Here is a 21,255-nt window from a genome sequence, read left to right as displayed (position 1 = left end):
TTACTCAGAAAACGGGTTATAAGTTTATTTCATTTGAAGTACTTGTACTAAATGTTACGCTCTTAGATGATAGAAAAACATCCCTATTATCTTTAGCCTTGGCTACCGTATATAGACCACCAGGGCCTTACGCTGATTTCCTAAAAGAATTTGCAAATTTTCTCTCAGATCTATTGGTCAATGTCGATAAAATATTAATTGTTGGAGATTTTAACATACACGTAGATAATCAAAATGATACGTTAGGGGCTGCGTTTATAGACTTATTAAACTCCTTTGGGGTTAAGCAAAACGTTACCGGACCAACTCATCGTTTTAATCATACACTCGATTTAATTATATCACATGGAACCGATCCAACCGATATAGATATCATTCCGCAAAGTGATGATGTAACTGACCATTACATGGTAACTTGCATATTACGTACCCCGGTAATATATCATGCTGCGCCGCGTTATCGATTAGGCAGAACAATCCTTCCATCCACCATAGATAATTTTTCAAATTGCTTATCGGATCTGTCTCAGCTGCTGCCTGAACCTAAACAAACAGATGAACTAGACGAACTAACCAGCACTATGAGCACCGTTCTCTCTGGAAAATGGGATATTGTTGCACCTATGAGACTAAAAAAGGTCAGAGAGAAAATTAAAGCACCATGGTACAACAATACTACTCGTGTTCTAAAGAGAGAAACCCGTAATTTAGAGCGTAAATGGAAACAAACTAATTTAGAGGTTTTTAGAATCGCTTGGAAAGACAGTACGTCACGCTATAAAAAGGCCCTAAAAGCGGCCAGGGCTGAGCATCTCCGCAAACTAATAGAAAATAACCAAAACAATCCTAGGTTCTTATTTAACACCGTGGCTAGACTAACAAATAAACAAGCGTCACCTGAACAAAATATTCCGTTACAGTTTAGTAGTAATGATTTCATGAATTTTTTCACTGAGAAAATAGAAAACATCAGATCCACAATTGTAAACGTTCAATCTTCAATCGCGCCTTATAATTCAGCCTCGATTATCACCCCGCAAGAACAATTACAGTGCTTTACAACTATAGAACAAAAAGAGTTAAATAAATTTATCATTTCCTCTAAAACAACAACATGTTTATTAGATCCCATACCAACTAAACTATTGAAAGAAGTGTTACCTATAGTGGAAGAGCCTCTCCTCAATATTATTAACTCGTCTTTATCTTTAGGTCATGTTCCAAGAACATTTAAATTGGCAGTTATAAAACCACTAATTAAGAAACCACAATTAGACCCAAATAACCTAGCAAATTATAGACCCATTTCAAATCTTCCTTTTATGTCCAAAATATTAGAAAAAGTTGTGTCTGCCCAACTGGGCTCTTTCTTGCAAGAAAATGACACCTATGAAAAGTTTCAGTCTGGGTTCAGGCCGCATCATAGCACTGAAACTGCGCTCGTTAAAATCACAAATGATTTACTCTTAGCTTCTGACCAAGGCTGTATCTCAATACTAGTTTTACTTGATCTTAGTGCTGCGTTCGATACTATAGATCACACAATACTCTTAGATCGGCTACAAAACTATACTGGTGTTCAAGGACAAGCATTAAGCTGGTTCAGATCATACCTATCTGACCGCTACCATTTTGTCTATTTAAACGGAGAAAAATCGATCATAACTCCAGTAAACTATGGAGTGCCGCAAGGATCTGTGTTAGGCCCTCTATTATTTTCAATATATATGCTGCCACTTGGAAATATTATAAGGAAACATGGAATTAGTTTCCATTGTTATGCTGATGACACTCAACTATATATTTCATCACGGCCGGATGAAAACGCTAAATTATCCAAATTGACAGAGTGTGTTAAAGATATAAAAGATTGGATGACGCACAATTTTCTTTTATTAAATCCAGATAAGACAGAGGTAATACTTATCGGTTCAAAAAACCGCCCACAAAACCTCTCACAATACAACTTTAACATAGTAGGGTGTCCTGTTACTTTATCCTCTACAGTAAAAGACCTGGGTGTTATATTAGATTGTAACTTGTCTTTTGAAAATCATACTTCATATGTTACAAAAACAGCATTTTTTCACCTTAGAAATATTGCTAAATTACGTAACATGCTATCTGTCTCTGATGCAGAAAAGCTAGTTCATGCATTCATGACCTCGAGACTAGATTACTGTAATGCTTTATTAGCTGGTTGTCCTGCATCCTCAATAAACAAGCTACAGTTAGTCCAAAATGCCGCCGCTAGAGTTCTTACTAGATCAAGAAAGTTTGACCATATAACACCAATTTTATCATCACTACATTGGTTACCTATAAAGTTCCGTATTAATTACAAGGTATTGCTACTGACTTATAAAGCCCTAAACGGCTTAGCTCCAGTTTATTTAACGGATCTTCTATCGCCCTATAATCCATCGCGCTCTTTAAGATCACTAAATTCGAGGCTTCTGGTCATACCTAGGATATCCAGATCCACCAAAGGAGGGAGAGCATTTTCACATTTAGCACCAAAACTCTGGAATAGCCTTCCTGATACTGTTCGTTGCTCAGATTCGCTCTCCCAGTTTAAAACTAGATTAAAGACGCATCTCTTCAGCCAGGCATTCATATAATATTTTAATCTTACAGTTAAATCCGGTCTCTACTTCATAAACGCCAGAGGAGAACTGGCCCCCGACTGAGCCTGGGTTCTCCCAAGGGTTTTTTTTCTCCATTGGGTCACCTAATGGAGTTTTTCGGTTCCTTGCCACTGTTGCCTTTGGCTTGCTCAGTTGGGGATACTTAATTTGATTAATCGATTCAACAGTGCTATTGATCTGCATTACCAAACGTGGATGTTTTACACCAGAAACAAACACTGATGTACTATTTTATTTAATAATGTGAAGCTGCTTTGATACAATCTGTATTGTGAAAAGCGCTATATAAATAAAGTTGACTTGACTTGACTTGACATGATTCATGGATATCGGATATCTCCGCAGGTTGGCTCGGGAAAATCCGATACGTGAATTACGCTGGTATTGGGTCCTGATACCGATACTGGATCGGATCGGCCCCATCCCTAATAATCATGTTTGGCTTGGTCCCCTCAAAGTTGCATTGGATTTTCTCCTCAGTGTAAAGGTTAAGAGGCCCATCTATCACTGTTTTCCATGTTCGTAGAGTTAGTTTGTGGAGTAAATATGTTGGCTATAATCTGTGTTTACACAGCCTTTTTAAAAATGGCGGGTGCTTGGGTGTCGCGTGCGTTCGGCCAATCAGCGTACAGTAACGTCACGGATAGTTCCTACAGTGCTTGTTTAGACCCTACTCTGAGGCAGGAGCTAAATTAGTTCCTCAAATAGTTCCTAGTTCCTGCGGTGCGAACGCGCCAAAATCCGGGTACTTCCGCCAATAGTTCTGGGAACTATGAAAAGGTTCCTCCAGTGCAAAAGCCCCTTAAGTAACACTATTAGTTACTTTTTAATGGAAGTAACACAATATTGTAATGCATTACTTTTAAAAGGAACTTTCTCCTACACTGGTGACAACATACTACTATGCAATCCTGAGGACATCCAAGGATGCAAACAAGACAGCGATACCAAAGCGAGAGGCCTTTTTAAAAAAAATGCATCTTGTTTGAGAATCAAGCCTTCTGAATCCATCTTGTAACCTCTAGCTGTTGGATTAGGACAGTTTTTGGATTGTTGCAGAGTGCTGCCAAAAATGTTCGGCCAGGTTTAATATTCACTTAAATGGCTGTAACGGAGCTCGATTAAAGTTTAAAGAAATGAGTGTAGTGCATAGATGAGGAGGATGCAGGATTTAGGTCATTGCCACACAAAGGTCTGCACTGCAGTTTATTAAGAATTTACAAGCAGATTCTGCAGGGGCAACTTCTGAGGATTTCGTCTGAGCACAGTACTGAGCAAATAATGCAGTGTAATTGAGATTTATAATGCAAATGTGTAAGGCACCCCACTGCCCATAAATATTCTGCCCTACATGCATGCACATGAAGGCATGAAACCACCACACACAGACATGATCGTGCAACACCAGGTTTGCATATTTTTAGTGAGGCAGACCTGCGGGCAGCAGCACATGTGCTTTATCCCAGTGATGTATACTGGCATACATAGTTTTCCAATTTACATTCAATCAGGGAAGATTTATGGTGATCCATAGGCACCACCACAGGTTGGATTAATCCCAGTTTTGGCCCCTGGTTTGCTTAATGGTGACAAGCCTCTAAATTTCCCTCTCTACAGTAGAAGAGCAAAAAACATAAAAAAAAAAAAAAATCAAGAAGCGATCTCTCAGAATCTCAGCTCAGCTGGTGATTTATTAGCAGTGTTTATTTCTTGAGAAACAAAGTTAAAGAGTTCAAAAGTCTATACGAGTGTCTCAGTGGGCACTGTTGGTTCTAGGAGAAGTTGTCCATCATATTTTGATGTGAGAATAAGAACTCTTTCTGTCTGCTGAAAAAGACTTGGGAGAAAGTAAATTTTTCTAGCAGGACAATAACACAGACATGAGACCAAGTAAATAGTGGTGTGGCTCAAGAACAAAAAAGCCCTACGGTTCCTTAGACATTATGATCTCTCTCCAGTTCCATGGCACCATTTAACAAGTGTAGTGTGTAGGCGTCATCCAGCCAACCTGAACAACCTGAAGCAGATCTGCCTTTCATTTCTGAAAAAGTTGTTTGTACAGATTATTAGAAAGTATGGAGAGAATACATATCTAATGAGCTGCATTTTTAGACATCATCACCATGTTTGGAACACGTCCATTGTTTTCTAGTTGCAATCCGTCAAATAAAATTCGGTAAAAATATCTCACTGCAAAACATTTCAATGTACCATTTGTAATTTAGTGAAATGAGAATTGTTTTAATGGTGTCAGTATAAAGCGTGTGAAATAGGTGCTTGTAAATATGCTACTGGAGCAGGCAGTCCTATTGATAACTGTTAGGGAAGTGATTGTCTGTTTTGGCAGACGTGTTGGCAGCTTTTGCCATGTCATGCTGTGGCTATTCAATTTGCTCCAGTGATGCACATATAAGGCAATTGATTCATATCTGATATTTCATCTGAAAACCTCATCTTTAAATTTGAGTTGTTGATCTAAGAACATTCTTCCCTCTGTCATAATGATTGTTTATAATTCTTCCCTCTGATCCTAGATCAGGACTTTATTAGACTGAGATAGAATTGGCACTTGCAAATATTAGTCTCTTATTTTTTTTTTCCTTTGGATAATTGTTTGGAAAGGAGCAAGATCATCACTCTGTTTAAAATGCCACTTGATTGATTGTCATGGTCCATGATGGCTTTATATTTAGCCGTTTAAAAAACAAATGCTCCGCCAGACCATTTAAACGCAATATAAAACACATTAGCCACATGAAGGGACGTTCTTCTCTCCAAGTGCATTAGAGTTCTCTCTATTAAAGAAACTACAGATGAATCTTTTATCTCTGTAAAAAATGACTTTGATATTAACAGGTGCTTTTAAAATGAACCTTCGATTGCCTTGGGTACTTTGCCGTTTCTAGTTTGTACGTTGAATACTGATGACTGAGTGGGCTGAATTCCCTGGCCCTCTTTCACCCCTGTAGAAAGATCATTTATGTAAATGTTTTTTTTTTTTTTTTTATCTATGCAGGATATCTGTTTTGTTGCTGTTGTATCCACCACTTCCTCCAGATTTGTATTTCAGCTAGGGCTGAATAGGGCTGCGATATGAAACCGAAATCGCAACACTCAGATTCACAAATCTGCGTCGCAGTGTGGGAAGGCAGAATCACGACACACCCCTTCCAATTCCCGGAGTTATCCTTCCCGTCCAGATCCAATGCTACCACATCTTTTAAAGGGGTCATATAATGTCATTTTTGTACAAGCTAATATGATTCTTTAGGGTCTAAATTAAAAGTTTGTAATATACTTTAATTCAAAATTCTCATTAGTATTGTAAGAAAACACTAATTTTACCTGGTCAAAAACAGCTCTGTTTTCAGCACTCCGTTTAAGTGCACGTGTCTTTAAATGATAATGAGCTTTGCTCACCCCGCCCCTCTGCTCTGTGCGTACACCGTTTAAAATAATAATACAAAAACCATAACGCGTTGTTCATTATAAACGTGGGATTATGAATTATATTGAGAACGTCGTACATAGAAAACATGCCATAATGTACCCTAAGTGTAAAAATAGCCACATTCATCGTGAAGCGTGCAAGCTATTTGCAAAGATTAATATAAAGATTAATATAAAGGTCAATAAAATGTTACACTCACTTCAGTTCTTCTGGAGGTTCAGCAGGAACACGAATAGTTGGTACTGATCCTTTTTTCTGGAGCAGCTTCTTAGCAAAACCAGCTTTATACTAACCCTCGTTTGTAAAGCAGTCTCGAGTCTGGTGAAATGATTCGCGCAAACATGACAGCATTGACGTTGATCGTGGGGAATATTCCCTTCGAAAACAAACTCAGCCACTGCGTCTTCAGCTGTACGGATTTAGAAACATCATCAATATGACTGCTGTGTTCGTTATTACACCCAAGAACAGAACACCACAATCACAGACGCCATTCTACTCAGCACTCCAGCTATCAACAATGAACACGTGTCGGCGCGTGCTATGATTGACAGCTCGCTCACGAGGGCGCAAGGGCGGGTCTGTGTTTGAAACGCTGCTGTCAATCACCAATCGTAGGAGGGGCGTCGATATTGTGACGTCACAATATCGAACAGCTTGATTTGAGACAGGAGGAAACCTATAAGAAAATAAAAAAAAAAACCACTGGATGGATTTTTATCATTTTATGATGGTTGTGTACAGGCACTGCCAACACACATTTCAGTACAATCAACTTGTAAAAGTGCATGTACCATTATATGACCCCTTTAATTACTATTGGGCAATTCCAGCGTTATGGACGTGACATTTGCAGTCAAAACTTGAAATACAAATTCTCAGAAAATGCATTTAATACCAATATATTGAAACGTCTGTTTATATATCCATACTCCCTTAATAAAGAAGTCCAGACATTAGAAAAATATCAGTCTTCACATGCGTTTTATTTTTAATATGAGGGAAATACACGTTACGGACCTGATACAAAAAATCTTTAACTTTTAGGTGGCAAAATATTTTTTTGTAATTCTGTGAATTACACTGCACAAACCAAAAGTAATACTACTCACCAGATGAAGAAGGGTTGCCTCTCCACAGAACATAAAATATTCCTTTTTATTTTATTTTTCGTGTTCGCATTTATGAGGAAAAAACAATGTTACGGACGTGACAGTTCCCCGTTATGGACATGACTGCTCTGAAAGCAGCACTAAAAGACTGCTTTAAAACTTTCACAGTGACCTCAAACAGGCATTTAAAACACCAAATATTAAGGATATTCATATCAATCAAGATAATATTCGATGATTGTTCGAAAATCGTACCTCTCCCCCAAAGGTGTCAAGTAACAAAGTACAAATACTTCGTTACCTTACTTAAGTAGAAATTTGGGGTATCTATACTTTACTGGAGTAATTATTTTTCAGCCGACTTTTTACTTCTACTCCTTACATTTTCATGTATTTATCTCTACTTTTACTCCTTACATTTTAAAAATAGCCTCGTTACTCCCATTTTATTTTGGCTTGTCATCGTGAAAAAAAAAAAAAAAAAACTATCCAGATAAATCGCGCCATCCAGATAGTGAATTTGATTGTGGTTGGACGAGGAGTATAAACATACCATTCCGACACCCTATTGGTTTGTACATGATCCATCGCCTCTAAAGTTTGTCTTTTTGCACTATCAGTGTTGCCAGATTGGGTGGTTTTGAATTTGATTGTGCGGGTAAAAAAGCGTTTTCGGTGGATTTCAAACATCTACATTTTAAAGTCTAATTGGTTAAAAACTAAACTGAAGTGTGCTTGTAGTCCATAAAATCAGTCATCTTGACATTACTAAACACACACACCCATGCAGAGTCAGCTGGCGTTGGTGTTGACATCACCAAGCACACACTTTTAGCCAATCAGCGATCAGCAGGCAGACACGATTTAGCACCATAAGTTGTAGGTAGCTGTATGTTCAAGTGATTGCTAATGTCAAATTGACATACTATGCAGTAAGTTGTATCTACAGTAAAGAGAGATGGTAAGCAACTCTAAAAACGTAACGTGGTGGGAGATTACTCAATGGTGAATATAACTCTGAGAGGAGAGCACAGTTGAATGACTTGAATTGAAATGGGACGACTCCTGTCCATGGTCATGTGCACACTAGCCTAACCAGACATCTGCAACTTTTACACCGTCCAGACTGCATGCACTCTACTTGTCCCTGACAGCTTCTGAAAAAGGTTTGAATCAACGATGAATCAGGTTTGACTTTGAATTTTTTTTTTTTTTTTTTTTTGAGGAGGTGGGGTAGTGCACTATAGGGTAGTAGACTATAGCCTGTCGTGCGGCCTAAGTTTTTGTCCTTAATGCCATTTTTTTCCTTGCATTACTTTTACTTTGCAAAACCAGTACTTTTACACTTTTACTTGAGTAAAAAGCTTGAGTTGATTCTTCAACTTCTACATAAGTCTTTTTAAACCCTAGTATCTATACTTCTACCTGAGTAATGAATGTGACATCTCTGCTCTCCCCCCACATGCTCCCCGGTAAGACGGCGTTCACTCAAATCCCGCTCTGACATTACATTTCTCTGTACTGTAGGCTAATAGGCCTGCGTGTTGCAGCGTAGTTATTAAAGGAAACCGATTTAGTTTCATATTTGTTTAAATCAAATAATTTATTTTTTAATTTCATCTGTTGATTATATGAAAAGTGAAAAGCATGAGTAAGATCATAAGATGCGCAATATATCGGGAGACAAATGGAGTGGGCAGACATGATTTTGACCACTTCATTAAATTCGTTTTTGTAGAAAACCTTTCTTTATAGTGAATTTCATTTTGTATTAATTGTATCTTTATTTTAATCAATGTTTCATCAACTAATTGCCTGGATTTAATAAATAAGAAGGCAATATAGCAGGCAATATAATCAGGACATGGAGGCGCTGGCTCGTGAAATGGAGCTCGTCTCATAAATGAACCGCAAAGTTACTTGCCTCACAGACCTGAGAAATATATAGAAAGCTTGACATGTCTACTTTTAAACAAAACAATTCAAAACAAAAGAAAACAGACTGCCCTTTTGCTTATGTAATCCGTATGAAATGTGCATTTCTCTCTGGCGCGTTCACTACTGCGAAGATCGCGAGTCAGCATAGTCAACTTCATCTTTGCACTCGACACTTACACAGAAAACTTGTTTATTAATAAACAATTGAAATGTCTCCTTGCTATATTTGACATATTCATAATCATTACTTTTGCTTGTTCTTTGTGACATTTTTCATGAACGCGTCGGCACCGCTCAATAGTTAATATTGTTCTTTGGTGTTCAGTTTATACAGGTTTTTCAAATGTTATTTAATAAAAATATCAAATGTACCCCCCCCCCCCGCCCAAAAAAAAAAAAAAAAATTGAGGTTTGTATCGAATCGTGGGTCAAAAATCGTGATTCAAACCGAATTGTGATTCAAATCGTGGGTTTGGTATATCGTTGCAGCCCTAATTTCAGCATGTTGTTTGCACAGCCTGTAAATACAATCCAGAATAAGTTCACACCTGAGAGATGTGCTGGAAGATCAAGCTTGCAGTTTCTTTTCTTCTATGGGTCACAGTCAGTACGTCAAATCTCCACCTGTGCTGGTCTCAAACTGTCTCCAGCAGATGTTAATGGAAGATTAAGTTTGCTTACTGTTCTTTTTATGAAGATTTAGGTCTTCCTTCAGATGGACCAAGGCAGTTTTGTGGAAGATGTGTTTTTTTTTCTATGCACACGCTTATGAAGTAGAGGAGTTGTAATATACCATTATTGATGATAACCGTGATATTCAAAACATGAAATATAGATATCGTGTTAATTAAAGGTGGGACAATATATCGCGATAACTGTAATATTTAAAACGAATAGTACACATGATAATATGACGTGTAAATAATCCAGTGGCAGCACCTGGTTCACATCCCAAAGTACAATAGGTGGCGTACAATATTGTAATACAATATCTGTCATAAAGCGAAAGAGACAGCGTGCAGATACTACTGCCGTAAAAAATCATGTCGTCCGATGAGTCTCTTCCAACGGTGAGCACAAAAGTTGGCAAAACCACCTACCTGTTCACCCACCTTCACTTCCTTCATCCTGTCACTATACAGAGAGAAAGGTGAAATTATTTTGCTAGTTCTGAAATGGGAAATATACATTAAACTGTCAATTGCTTTTTTTAATCCAAAGTAGGGTGATGTTAGTATTATGGAGTGCTAAACTCTTATGCAATTTGTTTCATTCATACTCTACATCAGAGGGCGCCTTCATGCAGAAAGTCCACAAGTGAGACTCATAGAAGTATTGTTTTCCTCCTACCTCTGGAGATTGCTTTGCTTTTTTTTTTTTTATCCCACTTTTTCCAGGAACCTTTAAAAAAAATTATATATCTTAAGTGACATGCATTGTTCTTTTGTAGAAAATCTTTAAACTTCATATGTTGGCTTAGGCATGTGGCAAGTCTGTCACCGCGCAAGGCAATTGGTAATTCTTTCTGTGGTTTGGGACAGATATAAACACCAGGTAATGATATCTATGGAAATTCTCTCGCTGAAGACCTATGGGTGGGCAGAACGATTTCATCACTGCTCTAATCACCTCCATATGTCATCTGCTCTGTTTAGTTGAGAAAAAACACAACTCATTGCGTCTCCTCTCAAGAGGAGTGGAGCGAACAGCGTATCAGTATCTCCTCAGGCTTTAGTGGGCATAACCCACAAAAGAATGTATTACACAAGATGCTCCATTTATAATCACGGCTGCTCTACATTAAAATGCTGCCATGTCAGTAAATACGGGAAACTGGCATTTCTCTTCCCTGATGTGTTGAGAAAGGTCAGAACCCTGCTCGTGCTGTTCTACTACCGCAGTCCATTTAGAATGGAATTCAGCAGGCCAGATGACATTTTCTGCGATGCGGCCTGACCTTCCTACTCACTTTTATAGCTGGATATTTTTAACATTGAGGCGTGAAATCCGTTATTTTTTCCAACACCTCTATTCTCTTCCGCTCATCAATCCCGATAGTGGCTGTCCCCTTGTTTTCGTTGTTTCAAACTTTTTTTTCAGGGTCTAGTTGACTTTTTTTTTTTTTTTTTTTACCTCCATGCCAGAGGGGACAGCACATCATTTACACAATATAATGTACATATTTGCAGAGAGAGAGTGTCAACCATTTTCTGTCTCTTTCAACAATTCATTTTTTATGAATATGTAGAGTGAAACGTGCTTGCTACAGCAGTACAGCTTGAACTTTAAGGAATGGTTCACCTCATGCTCACCCTCATGTTGTTCCAATACAAAATATATTTTGTACAATGCTTTAACCATTTTTGTCCAAATAATGAAAATCAGTGGGATCCAAAACAACATTGAACACTAGAATATCTGTGGGTTTTTTTGTTCTACAGAAGAAATAGTCATACTGGTTTGGTTTTTGGGTGAACTGTCCCTTTTAGGATTTTTTTTTTAAATGGTGAACTGTCCCTTTTAGGATTTTTTTTTTTTTTTTTAATGGTGAACGGTCCCTTTTAGGATTTTTTTTCTTTAATGGTGAACTGTCCCTTTTAGGATTTTTTTTTTTTTAATGGTGAACTGTCCCTTTTAGGATTTTTTTTTTTAAATGGACAATTAAAAACAAACTTTAATCTTTTAAAAGTCTTCTGGGAATGATTAAAACGTGTATTTCAGTAGTCCCGTCTCAACCAGAATCAGAGTCTCCTTTTAAAGTATTTTTATTTTATTTTATAAAAGTCCAAAGTCTGCGACCAAGCAAGGTAATATGTCTTAAGTGCATGAATTTACATTGCTTTAAGGGGGTGAAGTGGGGGCTGAAGTTGATTGTAAGGTTACAGTGTGCACTGTGTAGGGTTATATGAGTTTCCTAAGAACACTCTTCTCAGAAGTTGCTCATTTTTAATGAAGTGATGGGTAAATGCTAGCCTGGCAAGCCAGACCTACATCAAGATGTTAGGTCTGGAAACTCACCATAGTCACGGCTCAATCCGAGGGGCGGGATAAACGGCTGTCTTTCAAATTCCCTCTGCACGCAATAGGACAGCGCTTCAACCAACCAGAGCGTTTTCCCAACAGCGGAGCTTAGTTGATAGATTCAACTTTTGCCATATCTGGCTGGCAAAACGACGAACACATCTTCCTTTTTTTAAGAATGACTTAAGTGTCGTTCTTTGCTCTTTTCTCAAAGAAAAACTTAACTCCAAGTCCTCCAGAGTCGCGGCCAAAGCCGATTCGAAAGACCGTTGTTCTCCATCAGCAGCCGCCATTCTTTGTTTTCAAGTAGCAGCAGCCAGGTAACCGTCGCAACTCTGTCGTGTATGTTAAGCCCGCCCCCGCCTACTCTATACACAACGTGATTGGCCTGACCCAATCTGGGTTTTTGCAGCGAGAAGGTTTATTGAGAGTTGCTAGACTACCCAGGCTGCGAAATACATTTTGCTGCCGCTAGGGTGCGTCTAGATTTCTAGGCTAGGTGAATGCAGAATCAGCTCTTGGACCAGCCTGATAAGGGTCTTACCGGGACACTATAAAAACAACAACTAAAAAATGCTGTTTTAGCACATCTCTTCACCGAAAATTGGTTGCGTAATTGACTACATTGGCAAAACTGCATGTGATCTGCATGCGGCCTTCACAGGTGGAGGAAGAAAATATTTTAAGCAAGCAGGGAGGACTTTTGTTTGACATGTGCATCATGTATTCTGCCCTACAAAGGCAAAAGACCTTAAGTCGCTAGAGTGTGGAACTGAGAAAAATGACTTTAAAGATTTTTAGTTGTCCCGCTTAATTAATTATAGGTAGGACACTGGAAATTTGGCAAATAGATGTTTTAGTAATGGAAATTATATACATAAAAAAATCTTGAGCTCAAACTTGACTTTTGACCACTATTTTAAAGTTACTGTACTCTGCCTTTGTATTGTCAGCAAAAAGTGAGAGGTCATACCAAGGCAAAAGGCAGTAACTTCCACATTATCAATATTTAGTTGCTGATCACCATTAACAAAATCATTATAGTACACACCTGTATAAAATCTAGTGATCATGGCATTTATTTTGTATGATTTACAATTATTTATAGCCATCTACTTATTGCTATCCTGTGCTTTGGTTGCATTCTGATGGCATTTTTAATACATTTGACATGACAAAATACCTCCTATTAGTCCAGCGTTGACTCGACCGCGTTTAGGGCGGGGCTGAAGGCGAAGTTTTGGCACTCTGCCAGCTAGTTTGCGAGCTTTAATTCATGGTTGTATTCATCTGATACGGCAATGTGTAACGTTTTTCTGTCAACTCTGCATAATCCTTCGCGATCGTAATCGCACGTTTGTCGATGGAGCAGACCATACTAAATGTTCTGACCGCTCTGAGGACATCAGAAGTTAGAGCGACTGATGGCAGCTGTACAAAGTACACAGGATACACCGTAATTTTTATTTTAATGGACATTAAAACAAAGGCAGATAACCTTACAATCTGGTAGGTAGCATTATTTGATTAATCACCGGCACCGTAACTTCATATTGACGCGCGGCTAAACAAAGGCAGAGCACCGTAACTCGTAATTTGAGCGTTCCAAAACAAAGCCAAAGAGCGGTAACTGATGTTACGGTGTTCTGCCTTGGTTTCTCATGGGCTTTTGGAAGTTACTGTTAAGACAAATCATTATTTTCTCGAAAAAATAAACGGAATTTATTCAAGATACTTATCCACATGATAAAGAAGGTCTTGAATGTGCCAAAAATATAAATAACTCATTTTCGACCAAAAACGAAGTTACGGTCTTTTGCCTTTGCACGGCAGTATTCACATGCGTCTAGGTCAGGCAGGCAGGCTGCATTTCCTGTTCAACTTGGATGAATTCAGCAGCTGAGCATGCACAAGTGATGCTTTCAAAGGGCCAATTCGAGCTGTTTCAAACAGGAGTCGAGCCTCTAATTGGTATGCTTAGCAGGTTTCATTTTAGCAGGGCTCTGTTCTGATTCACCACCACCATCCTCTCCACCACCATCTCTCTCTCTCTCTCTCTCTCTCTCTCTCTCTCTCTCTCTCTCTCTCTCTCTCTCTCTCTCTCTCTCTCTCTCTCTCTCTCTCTCTCTCTCTCTCTCTCTCTCTCTCTCTCTCTCTCTCTCTCTCTCTCTCTCTCTCTCTCTCTCTCTGCCTCGTTCTGCTGTTTGTCTGACTTCCTCTGCAGTAAGCTCTCTAGCTCCTGGGAAGAAAAGCAGCTCAGTGATTGATATAAATTTGGGGCTTTATTAATGACTGCTGGAATAATGGGTGGAATAGTAAAGCAGATAAGAGGCGGACACTCTGGCTTTCTGTGTTTGAACTCTGGCTTTCTGTGTGCCTCTGCTGGCTCTTTATGATGAACTAGAGAGAGAGGGAGAAGTTCTGCCCAGACATGGCCAGACATCCTGACTTCCCGCTGGGGAGTGATGATGTGCCCAGCTGGATAATCTTTACTACAAATCCCAGAATGCTTTGAGCCAGCTGGAGTGGAAACTGCGAACGTCAAAGCAGTCAGAGATATACCGCTGAATATTCCAGCAGCGCTGCTGGGGCTCACAGCATAGCCAGACTTGTTGCTGGATCAACATGCCAGATGTAGGGGTGAGAAGCCCTTAAAGGCAGGAAAATGCTTGCTTTGTATTGCTGTGAATGTAATCCTCTCCTCCAACCCTAGGCACAAAATGCTTTTACAGTATCCTGCAGTCAGAGTCAGCTAATACTGTAGGTGAAGCAGACCCAGAACAGACTTTTTCCTTTGGCCAAGAAAGTGACTTTTTAAAGCATTTGTGTCTCTTAAAGGAATGGTGCACCCAATGAATGAATATTCCTGACATTTACTATTTTTTGTTGTTATTTTTATGTAGTATAAACATATAAATGTCTATCCTACAACTAAACCATTCATTTACTGGTAGGAGTGTTATGGAAACCAGTTTGCAAACAATTATTTTTGCATTCCATGTAGTGCCTCTAGTAGCACCTAAATCTCTCACTTTACCTTGAATGAGCAAAAATTTAGGGAAATACTGTGATCAGATTGCTGCTAATTGTAAGGCGTCTCATTGAAAGATGAGCAGCATGTTGCCCTCTTCATCACTCTCACTCTTCCTGTTTCTCTCCCCTGTTCCTCCTCGCATCCCACTCTTGTTTCGCCCACTTGTCTCACATCTTCCTTTGTCTCCCTGTCGCTCTCTCTTGTCTCTAACAGTCTGTGCCTGTCTCTCTGCCCTTCTCTCTCTCAGTGGGGTGTATAGACAGACTGATGATTATGAAAGTATAGTGAAGATGGCCTGACTCCGACTCTGTATTTTGCTGGATCTCCAGTTAAATCTCCCACAGGCATATCTCTGCAAGTTTGGCTTTATATTTCACTTATCTGGAGTTACTGACCTCAAACATTAGAATAGATGGATGTTGAGAGCTCACTTGGCAAAATGCTCTTATCAAATGCTCTCTTTTTTAAATTATATTTGAATTTAATGTAAGATAGTTGCCTGTTCATCCTTCAATTAATCAATGTTGTCACTGTATAGTCTTCTTCAGTCTTTTTAATCATGAGGGTTTTTTTTATTCATGAGTTGTTAGGCATTGTAATCAGTTTTTGATTATGTAGCACACAAATTATTACTTAAATCAGTAATTACATTTTTATTCACACACACACAAAAAAAACTATTAAACCTTTAAACTATATATAACATTATACTATTTGGAATGCAGGGACGGTCACCACAAGAAAAAATAATGTGCTGTGTATTTTGAGCTATTTGAGTTGCCGTAGTTTGCTGTAGTTCTCAAGCAGGGATGGGTAATGTCGAGTGAGCACCAGCGGTAACAAAACCCATGCATGAACAAGCGTTACAGTAAACAACACAAATAACAATATTCCTGCCTGTGTCTCGTTTGTGATAAGGCGATAAAATAATGCACCCCAACTCAAGTCCAATCTGTGTAGACAGGATCTGATTTGGACAGGGTCATAAAATGCACATGAAAGTGTGCGTCCAGTCCATATGCAAGTTGACTTAAATTTGGATATACTGCATGAAAAGAACATGGAAATGTGTACTACTTGAAAATGGATAGCTTCTTGACAACTGTGCAATACTGCAGCTTCCCTTTGGATTAATTGATTGTGTCATTTAATTTAAAAAGCAAAGATTTCAAGTTAAGACTTGGCTATATTGTCACTGTTTGTTCATTTATATAACAGCACTTTTCCAGTTGGTGATGAATACACATGCCTTCAGATGCTTTATGTGCAATATAATAAAGCTGGCTTGATGTGTTTGCTGCTGCACATATTGATAGGGAATTAATGAATAGTAAAATGTTTTCATGCTGTCATGTGGGGTAGTAAAGAGAGAACGTAATCGAAAATACCGTACCAAAATGACTTGTTTTTTACGAGTCTGTCTTCAAGTCCAAGTCAAGTCTCAAGTCAGTTGTTCACAAGTCCAAGTCAAGTTGCAACTTCGCAAGTCTTTTTTTTTTTTTTTGTGGCTTGTCCAACTCGAGTCCATTTTGCGGACTCGAGTTTCCATCTTTATGACATGGAAGAATCATATTAAATGACTATCTAGATTTAATTCAAATTCATAATTTTGTCATGAGTACTTCACGTCTTCTGGATTTTCTTGCCCCATTTTTTTATACATCATAGCTAACTAAGCACTATTTTAACTTGGCTGAATAACTGAGGTCTTAAATTGCATTCAGCAGAATTTTACATAATCATAATTGGTGCATTTTGCTTTGCAGAATTATGCACATGACATCTGTGAGTGTCTTTCCAGCCCTAAGCGACATAAGTATGCATCTACAGTCTAGCTGTTGTTTAAAATAATGGAAATTTTACATTTTCTCCAAATGCTTTACGCCATTTGGCGGAGAGTTATTGAGATAAAGGCACTGTTGGGAAACTGGCTTTGTGTAATTATGTGCAGGCAGGCACCCTCAAGTCCTGCTCGTTCAAAGCATTTCAATGCAGAGATGTCGGGGCCAGACTCTTTGAACATTATCACCGTGAAGAAAGTATTTTTACCTTGGAGACTGGTGAAGCATGGTGAGGTATTGGTATTAGATGACCAAACTATGGGGAAAAATCAAGTACTGTGCTTTTTACTGAACCAATGACTGGTTAATGGGGCTAGTGATGTATTCAGTTGGTTGGCAGCACTGCAGTGCATGCTTTTTATTTTAAATGTAGAAATGAGCAGGATCATTGTCTACAACAACTGATTTCATAAACGTTTAAACGGAAATTTTGCAACAGAGTAGTCTACTACCCTAAAACTTACTAAAATAAGGACAGCTTGGCTGTGAGCCCTTGGTGGGCCAGTTCGCCTGCCACAATGGGGAATTGAATGAATTTGACTAGCACATGCAGCTGGACAGGTGACTCTGGAACGTTAGGGTATCCACAGGCAACAGTCAAAGATCATCAAAACAACCACCGCGTTGTGTGCGCTTTTCATTTTAGATATCAGTAGAACTCTGTATAGACGCTAGTCGGCGTTAGTTTTGCTGTGTTTCTTTGTCAGGTTTATTAAATGGTGCATCCGTTTCATTAGGCCAACACAAAGTCTGCTTTTCAAAGTGCCACAAATTTCCAGCAAATGAATTGAAACGCCCATCTTTTACAAACTTCAAAACCCTTGCATGTTAATTTTTTTTTTATATATTTTGGCCAATTTTTGTTTTCAGCTACAATAACTTTTAAAATTGCACCCACTGCTTCGTTTAGAACATTATAACATGTTTAAATATGTTGCCCATTGACTTTTTGAATTATTGACATATTTATATGCTTGACCGTAAGCAACTGCTTTTTCTCTCTTTTCCTGTAGTGTCCAGATTCAGCATGCAAGCAGGATCTGTTGGCCTATCTGCAGCGTATCGCCCTTTACTGTCACCAGCTCAATATCTGCAGTAAAGTCAAAGCAGAGGTGCAGAATCTGGGTGGAGAGCTTGTGGTGTCTGGGGTAAGTCATATCAGGGAATTTTAAAATGAAAAGTAAAGAGAATTCTATAGTGAAGCTAAATTATAAATATATTTCCAATAGATATTGTGCTTTTATAAGTGTTTGTGTAGAGTAGAACTTGCCCGCAAGCTAGTATAATCATTTAAATCCTTTTATTTGAAAAATTAGTGCCTGACATGCAAGCTGAAATCTCTTATCAAATTCTATAAAAGTGAAATATCCATAAACAATCATAAATGGCTGAAAGTGTCATGGGAATGGGAATTCATTGGTCTTTTCTATTTCCTTCCTATTTGCAGGTGGACAGTGCTATGTCTCTGATTCAGGCAGCCAAGAATCTGATGAATTCTGTGGTGTCCACTGTGAAAGCCTCCTACGTGGCCTCCACCAAGTACCAGAAGTCTCAAGGAATGCAAAACCTCAACATGCCCGCCATCTCCTGGAGGATGAAAGCTCCCGAAAAGAAGCCGCTGGTCAAGCGCGAGAAGCAAGACGATGGTCAGACCAACAAAGTGAAGCGGTCCTCTCAAAAGAAGCACGTCAACCCTGTGCAGGCCCTGAGCGAGTTCAAAGCAATGGATAGTATTTAAGCAGCCCTTAAGGCATTTCAGTAGATTATGTTTCAGATGTAGATTGAGCCTTAAAATCAGTCAGATTTAGCAAATACACATTTAAACGCATTCCTGTACCTTAGTCACCAATCTGCCTTTTTTCCATAAGCAGTGGCTATGCTGAGTATGCTGAGTGCGCTGAGTGCAGTAAGGTCTATATAGAAAATGTTATATTTTTACACACGAATGCATTAATCTGCTCAATCTTTACACAAGATTTCTTCCCGAGGACAGGTAGGGGCATACATTAAATTCCGGGCATTCCCTCACAGTTTGTGTACGTTTCCCCTTTTTCTAGATGACTAGTGTGTATTTTTTAAAACATTTAAGTGTATTTTACAAGAAGACTTTTATATATTTCACACTAAGGGCTTTGATATTGCCCATTACTGTCTGATTTTTGTTTTTCTTTTCTATTCTTCATGCCTATGCAAACTCTCACTGTAACACTTGCAATACTTGTGTTTTGGTATGAAACTATAAAAGAAAAATAGGCTTTGATTTAGTGTAAGTCTCAAGACCAAAGTCATTGTATTTTGCTGTGCCTAATAAACTTTTTGATAACTTTTTGTTTTGCTTTGATTAACTGTAAAATAGACTAATTTTGGTGAATATTAATGCTTTCTATCTCTAAAAAAGGTCCTGTGTGAAAAAAGTGACGATGTGAAACTTCAAACTAGTTGCTTTTCTCAGTGACTAGAGTTGCCTAAAAAAAAAAGAGAGAACAATCTCAGTGCCCTCAGTAATCTCAAGGAGCAGCAGGGCAAAGCTAAATGTGAACGAGAGGCTGAGAGTGAGCGAGTTCAATCTTCAGCCCTGTATTTAAATTCAGAAGACTGGCCTTAGGCCTCTCTTCTCCTCCTCCTTCCCATCCTCATACCCCTCCATGACTCAGACACTGATTAAATGAATCAACACGCCTCTTATTCGGAGGAGCGCTCGCTAAGAGATGGAGAACTCTTGGGCTAAATGGGTGTGGATGGACTGGGCCAGAAATCTATGAGCCGCTGAGCACCTCCAACGATAAATGGGATCAAGCACCCTGAAGGAGCTTCAGAATCACAGTGATCGATATTTCTCATAAGGCCACGCTAGCTAATGAGTTCATCATTATCAGCTCATCTGTTGAATATATCTGTGGGTAGAAAAACATATCAGCGCTGCTGCGTTCATTTTAACTACATTTCTCTTGTGATGAATAAAACCTTGATTGTGAAAGTGCAGGATGATGCTTGATTGGTTGCGAGATGCGCATGACCTCAAATGCAGTTGCTCGGTGATTTGACTGGTCAACAGGGAAAAAGCTTTTCACATTAGTCATCGCAGTGGGTGGTAAAGTGTTGCTTCTTGAGCTGTGTTCTAGCCATGCATACACATTTCTATCACGCATGGATGAGTGACGACTTTTTTTTTTTTTTTATGTAACTGACGTCACTTCCAAGCTGATCTGCATTTATAAACAACGCTGTGTTGGGTCACCGGAGGTCACATGACGGATGTTTATGATTCAGTTTGTATGTTTATTGCAACTTAATTGCATGTCAGAAGTTCTTGTGGATTTAGTGCTGGTTTGGGGTTTAAAACTTTTTTTTTTTCTCTTTTCATTTCTGAAAATGACTGTAGTGATCAGTATTTTATGTAATGCTTTGGGAGTTATCTGCTGATTGCTGTTTTACACATTGGCATTCTTGGTTCAAATGAAAAATAAAAAAACAACAAATGGAAATACATACATTGTCATTTGTAATCAAATATGAATTTGTTTTGAAGGTGTGAGAAAAGGCGAGATCTGTTGAAATCATACAACAAATGTGACTTCCAAAAGAACCCTCTTCTCTGAAATTTGCCCGTCAATTGTAAAAATATGAATTTATCGGTCACGTGCAATTCAGCGTCACTTTCGTAAAACCTTCCTTTTTTATTCTACGTCATTGCAACACACCACTTTAAGAGCTTATAGATATTAACCTTGTAAAACTTGACATGAAATGATTGAACCTTTAGACAAAATCACCCCAAAAAATTCTAGTTGAGTATCATATTTGATAGGCTACATCAGGCTTTTATGGTGTATAGCCTATAGTATGATATAGGAGAATATAGAGCTCATACTAGATAAGGAAAAAAATGTTTTTTTAGAGGCCCAAATTAAACAGATGCAATTTGATGCTGTGGCTGATATTTAAATGGTCAAAAAATAAAATTCCTACAGCTTGTAATGTAAATCAATGAGATCTTTATAACCGGATTACTAACAAAAACTGCATACAATTATCAATTCCCCAGGTTTCACAGACAAGGCTTAATGCCCATTGCCCAGTACACATTGTATGATTTTGGCCTGTCCCAGATGAAAGATGATGACCAATCTCCTACTTCGTACAGTGAGAGCGGTTCAACAGCGACCTTGAGCCTGCTATAAGTTTCTGACTGTGTCAGAACATACAAGCA

General features: G+C 38.6%; 1 protein-coding gene across 1 annotated transcript in view; it reads left to right on the top strand.

The window, feature by feature from the left end:
* The window catches only part of ctnna1 (catenin (cadherin-associated protein), alpha 1), a 141,708-nt gene extending 121,204 nt beyond the window's left edge, over positions 1-20,504 (top strand). Inside the window, exons 17-18 of the mRNA XM_081383345.1 lie at positions 18,059-18,193; positions 18,493-20,504. Of these exons, the coding sequence (XP_081239471.1) occupies positions 18,059-18,193; positions 18,493-18,783 (426 nt within the window). The 3' untranslated portion in view covers positions 18,784-20,504. The remainder of the gene's footprint in view (positions 1-18,058; positions 18,194-18,492) is intronic.
* Positions 20,505-21,255: the final 751 nt, after the last annotated feature.

This window comes from Scardinius erythrophthalmus, assembly GCF_964197995.2.
Source record: "Scardinius erythrophthalmus genome assembly, chromosome: 13".
Classification (NCBI taxonomy): Eukaryota; Metazoa; Chordata; class Actinopteri; order Cypriniformes; family Leuciscidae; genus Scardinius; species Scardinius erythrophthalmus.
This window is presented reverse-complemented; position numbering and strand designations above follow the sequence as displayed.